This window comes from Procambarus clarkii, chromosome 91, assembly GCF_040958095.1.
Source record: "Procambarus clarkii isolate CNS0578487 chromosome 91, FALCON_Pclarkii_2.0, whole genome shotgun sequence".
In the NCBI taxonomy this organism is placed as follows: domain Eukaryota; kingdom Metazoa; phylum Arthropoda; class Malacostraca; order Decapoda; family Cambaridae; genus Procambarus; species Procambarus clarkii.
Genome location: NC_091240.1, coordinates 6112810 through 6122129, shown reverse-complemented (window position 1 = coordinate 6122129; position 9320 = coordinate 6112810). Strand labels below are relative to the sequence as shown.

At 43.4% G+C, this 9320-nt stretch overlaps 1 protein-coding gene across 1 annotated transcript in view; it reads right to left on the bottom strand.

The window, feature by feature from the left end:
* The window catches only part of LOC123773969 (blood vessel epicardial substance), a 51305-nt gene that overhangs the window by 22379 nt on the left and 19606 nt on the right, over positions 1-9320 (bottom strand). The window contains 5 exon segments of the mRNA XM_069318695.1: positions 147-258; positions 3384-3492; positions 4196-4324; positions 4466-4749; positions 5556-5920. Coding sequence (XP_069174796.1) covers positions 147-258; positions 3384-3492; positions 4196-4324; positions 4466-4749; positions 5556-5831 — 910 coding nt within the window. The 5' untranslated portion in view covers positions 5832-5920.

Below are 9320 nucleotides of genomic sequence, written 5' to 3'. Positions count from 1 at the left end.
GAGGGGGGGGCAGGCGAAGCTAGGAGAGGTTGACCGCAAGCTTGGACCGTCGAGGCTAGGAGAAGAGTGGCAGCTAGGACCGTGTCGAGGCTAGGAGAAGTGACAGGTGGTGGCCAGGAGAGACAGTCTGGTGGGACGGGACTCACCTACGAGGTTGTGTATGATGGCTCTGAGGAAGGGCCGGATGTGCAGCAGGTGCCTGAGGCGAGGCCTTGACCAGCAGATGTACTTACTCTTCTCCTCAGCCACGATCGTCACCTAGACACACCAAGGAGCTATAACACTCTTCATATACAAATCTACAAATTATACATTTGTTAGCATGCAAATTACATATATATATATATATATATATATATATATATATATATATATATATATATATATATATTCATATATATATATATATTATATATATATATATATATATATATTAGTATATTTTGGTAGCAGTCTTTCCTGTAGACATATTTTATTAAATATGACCGAAAAAGTAAGATTAATAATTCTAACACGAATTTTCTCAATCTTTCGTACATTATGCTTCACTGTTGGAGGTAAATCATAAATCACTTCTCCAAAATTCATTTTTATTTCTAGTCTGACGCGACACGGGCGCGTTTCGTAAAACTTATTACATTTTCAAAGACTTCACAAATACACAACTGATTAGAACTTGCAGTTTCCCTGATTTTATATCTACATTTGAGTGAGGTGGGAAGGGTGATGTGGCATTACATTTGAGTAAGGTGGGAAGGATGATGTGGCATTAGAGGATATTAATAGGGTATTAAAAGTATCAACACAAGACAGAACACGAAACAATGGATATTGAATGGAAGTGTTTGTAGAAAGCCTATTGGTCCATATTTCTTGATGCTTCTATATTGGAGCGGAGTCTTGAGGTGGGTAGAATATAGTTGTGCAATAATTGGCTGTTGATTGCTGGTGTTGACTTCTTGATGTGTAGTGCCTCGCAAACGTCGAGCCGCCTGCTATCGCTGTATCTATCGATGATTTCTGTGTTGTTTACTAGGATTTCTCTGGCGATGGTTTGGTTATGGGAAGAGATTATATGTTCCTTAATGGAGCCCTGTTGTTTATGCATCGTTAAACGCCTAGAAAGAGATGTTGTTGTCTTGCCTATATACTGGGTTTTTTGGAGCTTACAGTCCCCAAGTGGGCATTTGAAGGCATAGACGACGTTAGTCTCTTTTAAAGCGTTCTGTTTCGTGTCTGGAGAGTTTCTCATGAGTAGGCTGGCCGTTTTTCTGGTTTTATAGTAAATCGTCAGTTGTATCCTCTGATTTTTGTCTGTAGGGATAACGTTTCTATTAACAATATCTTTCAGGACCCTTTCCTCTGTTTTATGAGCTGTGGAAAAGAAGTTCCTGTAAAATAGTCTAATAGGGGGTATAGGTGTTGTGTTAGTTGTCTCTTCGTGAAGCATAATGTACGAAAGATTGAGAAAATTCGTGTTAGAATTATTAATCTTACTTTTTCGGTCATATTTAATAAAATATATATATATATATATATATATATATATATATATATATATATATATATGGCTGTCAGATTACCCCTATCATTCTAAGGTATGAATCTTTCACAAGAGGAGTTCAATCTGATATATATATATATATATATATATATATATATATATATATATATATATATATATATATAAGATTTATTGATATATATATCAATGCTCATATATGATTCTTACATGAATTTTATTCACAAGCTGTGACTCAATTCATACACGAGTTATGCATAGGTACCTACACGAAAAATCTATACATACAGGAGTGATAGGAGTAGAATGGTAAATATACATAAGCTATACAGTACTTGTATACATACGAGTGACATTTTTGTTCTATAATTATGACTGCAACACTATCTGAAATTATGAATTTTTCAACATAGCTTGAGTTTTCTATGAATCTCATTTGTAATTTGTATAACAAAAATAAAACAGTTATCATCTGTGGTATGGTGGAGGAAGGTTGTTAATTCCGGTGGTGTGGTGGAGTCAGCTGTTAATTGTAAGTAAATTGTAATTGTATTTAAATGTAATTACTATGTGAAACTAGATGGGTTATCCGACAGTGCCCCGTCTCTCTCTCTCTCTCTCTCTCTCTCTCTCTCTCTCTCTCTCTCTCTCTCTCTCTCTCTCTCTGCACCTCTCCCTCCTCATTTCCTTCCCTCCTCCTTTCGTAGCTCCCTCCCTTCCGTTCTCTCTCTCTCTCTCTCTCTCTCTCTCTCTCTCTCTCTCTCTCTCTCTCTCTCTCTCTCTCTCTGCACCTCTCCCTCCTCATTTCCTTCCCTCCTCCTTTCGTAGCTCCCTCCCTTCCGTTCTCTCTCTCTCTCTCTCTCTCTCTCTCTCTCTCTCTCTCTCTCTCTCTCTCTCTCTCTCTCTCTCTCTCTCTCTCTCTCTCTCTTCTCTTTCTCTCTCTCTCTCTCTCTCTCTCTCAGCGAGCAAAAGATGCTTCAGTAACATTCAATCAATGTTATCGATGGTGATTCAATGTCGATAACAGCTTTAACATTTGTTTACCACTCTATGGACAATCAAACCCACCTTTCAAACTTTATAGGCGACTCCGAAATTCGGTTAAAGTTGCCAATCCTTCTTAAAGTGGGGCATCGCCCTCCCCGCCCCATGACACTTACAGTACAGTCCCCCCTCACCCTGTAAAATTTGGTGAGGCTAGCCCCTAACCTCGGACAAACATACATTCTTTCTCTTATGAATATAGCTTATAACCCAAAGGGTTAACAGTGACTGCCTTTGATGATATCCACAGGAGCCTTGATGAGGGCTTGAGCCAATGCGCTGAAGCCTTTGTTACATTTGTAATGATGTGACTTTGATCTGGTCAATGAGAGCTCGACCTGGGCCCAGATTCACGAAGCAGCTACGCAAGTACTTACGAACCTGTACATCTTTTCTGAATCTTTGACGGCTTTGGTTACATTTATTAAACTGTTTACAAGCATGAAAACTTGCCAATCAACTGTTGTTATTGTTATAAACAGCCTCCTGGTGCTTCGGAGCTCATTAACTGTTTAATAATTATAAACAAAGCCGCCAAAGATTGAGAAAAGATGGACAGGTTCGTAAGTACTTGCGTAAATGCTTCGTGAATCTGGCCCCTGGTCACTCCGATCTTAACCAGGTCAGCAACCTTTAAGGTCAGCTGTGTTCCTGACCTGGTCCCGTAATCCTATTGATGGGTTTGTGATTCCTGGCCGTGTGTGTTTCCAGGAGAGGGAGAGGGGTAGGGGTGTGGGGGAAGGAGGTAAATAAGAAGGAAAATGTATGGAGGTTTTAACGAAATGTGACCCGTATCGGGTGGAAACGCGCCCCCTACCTGGAAGAGCTCGTCCGAGTCGTCGGCACAGGCTTCCCACTCTGGCGAGTCAATGAACTGGTTCTGCTGAATGTAGTGGAGGTGTGTGGAGTCGCAGGTCACCCTCAGCCTGCAGGGGGGAAGGGCGAGAGAGACTAGACACACACACAAGAGGAGAAAACGTAGGTGGAATTAGGAGCAGGTCGGATAGATCTGCAAGTCTAACTTTCCCATCTGGTTCTGTCAACCAGCCTCTCTATCTGGCCCTAGTTTAAGTCACGCTGGCTGCATCTGGCCCCACAAGCATGAATCTGCCATGACGTTTTGTTTGATGTGTCTGAGAGATGGAATAATGTAGCAATGATGAAGTAACAAGCAACAATGACTGGCGCCCATACACTACTTGACAGACAGCTGCGAAGAGCAGTGCTGTACACACGAGGAGAGGGTGTGCACACACAAATCACATTAACGTGATGTATCAATAAGATAATCAGTAGGAGTTGTGATGAGGATTCGACCCTGTGTTCTGGGCACGCAAACACCTTATTGAGGTGGAGAGACGGAAGGTTACGGCTGCGAGGGTATGACCGCGGAGTGAAGGGGGTTAGGGCTCCTGCGAAGGGGAAGGGGATAGTGTTTTTGTAGGACAGATGGGATGGGAGAGATTAAAACTTGAGAAGCGAATGACTAACTTGCGGGAGACAAGACTGGAGGGGTAATCGACTTTATATATGGGGCGCAGCCTTAAACCAAATTAATTAGGCTATAAGAGATCCGGTATAAAAAAAAGAGGTCATGAGAGGTCAAGAGAGGTGAGGTGGTGGACTCACTTGCCGGAGACAAGGATGGAGAGTCGCTCGTCGGCCGGGGTGATGTCCTCCAGGGCGTACGTCTCGCCGGGTTCAAGCCACAGTACATTTGCCTCCCGCACCAAGTGACGGAAGTTCTGACGGATTCACCTGCGGGAGAAGACCAACGTGTCAATTGCTTGGGCTGCAGGTCACCTTGTTGATCATCTGGGGTTTTCATGCTTTAATACCCGAGTCATCAAATGAGCCACTAAGGTTATATACATCAACAGAATACCACCTTACCTCCACTGCATTAAACTGACCTTGAGGGGCCTGAAGACCTTATCGTAGAGATCGACGAGGTCCTTGTGGACCCGCGGGGGCCAGACGGAGTAGGTGAGGTAGAGAACGTGGCCCGTGTTGACCAGCAGGAAGCTCAGGTTCCACGCCAAGATGTCCATGGCGCAAATGTCGAGTCCCGCCCACAGCGTGAAGAGCAGGATACCCGCGCACAGCACAATGCGCATCACCAGCGCCGACATGCGGAAGTTGTGCGGCACCAGGAACGCTAACAGGCAGAAGAAGTTGGCCACCTGCCACAGGAAGTGCAAGTTGCGGTCAGCAGGAGGGTGGAAGTTGGCGTTAGGAATAGGGTGTTAGAAGAAGGGTGTTAAGGAGTACGAGGGTGCAAGCACACACTAGGAGCTGGTGGGTGGAAGTTCGTGTTGGGAGGAAAAGGTGGAAACTTGTTTCATTTGGAGAGTCATTACCAATCCAAGGCTCATGAGTTTTCCCTAACCACTGAACCTACAATGATATCTAAATTGGATTTGTCACCCCGTTTTACATATGCACACTTATGTTTATGAATAAGTGCAAGCTGGAGAGAAAGTCAATCACGTTTCAAAATGCTGAGCTAAGTTTTGGCAATACATCTGTAAAAATAAAAATAGTACAAATTTTATCATTAATTCCATAGCCTAACCCCGCAACTGAGCTTCACCGCGCTTCATAGAGAGACAGAGAGAGAGAGAGAGAGAGAGAGAGAGAGAGAGAGAGAGACAGAGAGAGAGAGAGAGAGAGAGAGAGAGAGAGAGAGAGAGAGAGAGAGAGAGAGAGAGAGAGAGAGAGAGAGAGAGAGAGACAGAGAGAGAGAGAGAGAGAGAGAGAGAGAGAGAGAGAGAGAGAGAGAGAGAGAGAGAGAGAGAGAGAGAGAGAGAGAGAGACAGAGAGACAGAGAGAGAGAGAGAGAGAGAGAGAGAGAGAGAGACAGAGAGAGAGAGAGAGAGAGAGAGAGAGAGAGAGAGAGAGAGAGAGAGAGAGAGAGAGAGAGAGAGAGAGAGAGAGAGAGAGAGAGAGAGTGTCCTCCACCTTGACCAAAGAAGACCGTCGTTCTCACCTGGAAGAGCGTGAGGGTGGCACCGGGCCACTCGGTGCAGTAGACAATGCGGGCGGGAAGGTGGGAGGTGTCGTTGGCTGCAGTGAGGTTAATGGCATGTGGGTAGTCGTGGAGTGATTCATTGTAGCTCTCGGGCCAGGAGAGGTCGTCCCCGGCGCCCCCCGAGTCGTTGTAGAGAGTCCCCAGGGTGAAGTTGGCCAGCCGAGCCTCCTCCGCCACCTTCCTCCACGGGGAGCTCCCTGCGCTGCTCGTCACGTTGTCGTTCGCCACTACCATGGTGGGTGGCGCGTCCGTGAACCCTCCGTCCGTGATCCCTCCGTCTGTAATCCCTCCGTCCGTAATGCCTCCGTCCGTCACCTTCACCTCTGTAATGGGGCGATTGACATTAACTTTAGTATTCGTGGTATGTAAGAATTCGATCCACTTGGGACGGATGGTAGTACACCACCACAACAACTTCAGATGGTCTGCTCTAGACACACACACACATCATTACCATATTTAAGAGAGTATAAGTACTAGGAAGCCAACTTTCCAGTTTTAAGGGCAAAATGTTAACTTGAGAATCCAGACCAAAGGAGTTTTAAAAGTAGGAAGAGATGTCTTTCTCAACTACTTAATTACTACGACAAAGCTGTGAAGGTATTAGAAGTAGACCGCAAGAGTGAGGAGAGAATACGCATATTATTCGGCCATGTTGAGCGAATGGATCCCGGTTGAAATTGAAATTGAAATAAGTTTATTGAGGTAAAATACACACAAAGGGATGAGGTAGCTCAAGGTATTCTCACCCCGTTCAGTACATCGTGTTAATACACACATAGACACACATCACAAACAATAAACATATTACCAAACATTCTGAGAGATAAACATATACATTTCCTGGATGCTGGTTGACTGGTGAAGTGTTCAACTGGTGAACAAACCCTCAATCACTCTACGGATATTCGCATTAATATACTCCCATTAGTGTATTCTCTCCACTCTCTGTGTATTCAACTGGTAAAGGTTCAAGTGAATGTAACGAGACCAAATTCAGCATTTAAACGTTCTCGGTGGAAGACACAACCATATTACAATCGATATTAACGAGGACTTGGGCAACGAGAATCAGAATGATGTTCAACGGTGTCATATTCTAATCATCATCAGGTAATCACCAAGATTTTAAATATGCGCACCTGATACAAGACGCAGTGACTTCTCAGAGACCTGATACAAGACGCAGTGACTTCTCAGAGACCTGATACAAGACGCAGTGACTTCTCAGAGACCTGATACAAGACGCAGTGACTTCTCAGAGACCTGATACAAGACGCAGTGACTTCTCAGAGACCTGATACAAGACGCAGTGACTTCTCAGAGACCTGATACAAGACGCAGTGACTTCTCAGAGACCTGATACAAGACGCAGTGACTTCTCAGAGACCTGATACAAGACGCAGTGACTTCTCAGAGACCTGATACAAGACGCAGTGACTTCTCAGAGACCTGATACAAGACGCAGTGACTTCTCAGAGACCTGATACAAGACGCAGTGACTTCTCAGAGACCTGATACAAGACGCAGTGACTTCTCAGAGACCTGATACAAGACGCAGTGACTTCTCAGAGACCTGATACAAGACGCAGTGACTTCTCAGAGAGCTGATACAAGACGCAGTGACTTCTCAGAGACCTGATACAAGACGCAGTGACTTCTCAGAGACCTGATACAAGACGCAGTGACTTCTCAGAGACCTGATACAAGACGCAGTGACTTCTCAGAGACCTGATACAAGACGCAGTGACTTCTCAGAGACCTGATACAAGACGCAGTGACTTCTCAGAGAACGGATTGTCTAAGTAAAAGATAAAGGAATAATAAAGTGGTCATCAGAGCTGAAAGATTAGAGGTGGTAGGAGAAGAAAATATCAGTGTTCAGTGAGGATCCACAAGGTCTTCTCTGAGTACTCTTTATTTTCTTCTCCGAGGCTATGGGGTCCCTACAATTACACCAGAGGTGGTACCCCTTTTATATATATATATATATATATATATATATATATATATATATATATATATATATATATATATATATATATATATATATATATATATATATATATATATATATATATATTAGCCGAAAATTTGCTCCATAAATGAACAACCGTGTCCAAACCAGTATTTACCCTGGTCTTTTCCTCGAGTCTAAACTTGTCCAATTTAAATTAAATGCTCCATGTTATATCTTGCGTTCAATCTTTAATACCTTAATAATACCCACTCTTTTATACCTTTCAGAGTTAAATACGCTTACATTTCGTGCGCAATTAACATTACAAAGCTGCGCTTCGCTCTGCAATTTTCTGTTCAAGGTCAGCCCCACAGTCTTTGATCATCTCAACTTTCTCACGTTGCGTGTAATTTCATTGAAAAACATGGGCACCAGGTGTAGCATTACGGCCAGATTCTCGTGCCGGTGTGTGTAATTTTGTTGTGCCTGGCCACACCCTTGAGGACAGCCTGGCTTGTGCTGACATCACAGACACATTGATCCAAGCTGGGCCGGGGGAGGGAGTGAGGGAGGCGACAGGCACGCGACCAGGCACGTGAAGAGGGGAAAGCGCTAGACAGAGGGGAACAATGTTTACATTATGTCAAGCTGCAGACTTAATTTGCAATTAAACCGCAGACTTAATTTGTAATTAAACCCGTAAAAACGTGTGGGCTTTGTGTATTATATCATTTATAAGCAAGAAATTCCTTTCTTGCTTTCGCTTATATTACGATTTCGTAATAAATTTCCTGTACAACGCGTATACTGTAGTTTCTAAGTAAATAAATCAATATCAAAATAAGTTTCTCAGGCTTCATTTTATTTATGAGCCTCCTGGGAGGGGGGTTACCGGAGAAATAAAAGCAATCAAATCACACTTTCCGACCGAGCAGGTCCCTTGTTATGATGAGGTTGCCTGATTAAGTTCCAAAGGCATCACCCCCGGGGTTGTGATAAACCCTGTACGAGAAGTTATTTCAGGAGCCCCGTCCCTGCTGCCAGACGTACCCAGCGAGGCGGGAGAGAAAATTCATTGGTGGCTGTCAAGTAATGTTAATGAGGCGTGAGGGGGCATTGTTTTACGGTTGTTTAGCTGTTTTTAAACCAGCAGGGGATTTAAGTTGCTATTAACAGCTGTGTGCTCGTCGGAAATAAACGACAATTAATTTTTTAACTAACAACGTAATTTCGGACTATATTTACCCAAATTAAACTTGTATTGAATTTCTCGCCAAGAAGATTTAAATTCTTAAAATGCAACCAAGTTTCAATTATTTTAAGCTATTTTTACGTACACACCAATGGAGAAAATAATTGCATATGAGTTAAATAAAAAAAAAAACGTATTCCTCGCCGCACTGCCAGACGCAGCCCCGGCCAGACAGCACCTGGCTGCCAGGCGTAAGAGAACTTGAACACATGGCCAAAAACGCCTCGGGTGTTGTCATCAGCAGGGGTACCAATGCCCCAAAATCTGTCATGGGAAAAACATTCACGAGTCCTCGCAATTATTAATTAGTCAATGCAAAGGCGTTTGAATCACAGCGCTTTGGCGCATGTTACCTCACTTAATATCAAAGCAGTGAGCGTATTATATGCTCTTCTATCATAAGTCTTCAACAAATACATATACAAATCATTGATTAATATATACAGAGGAAAAATGTATGAAAATCGGTTCTTGCCAAATCCGCAAGAAAATTTTTGTGTGCGAGAAAGGA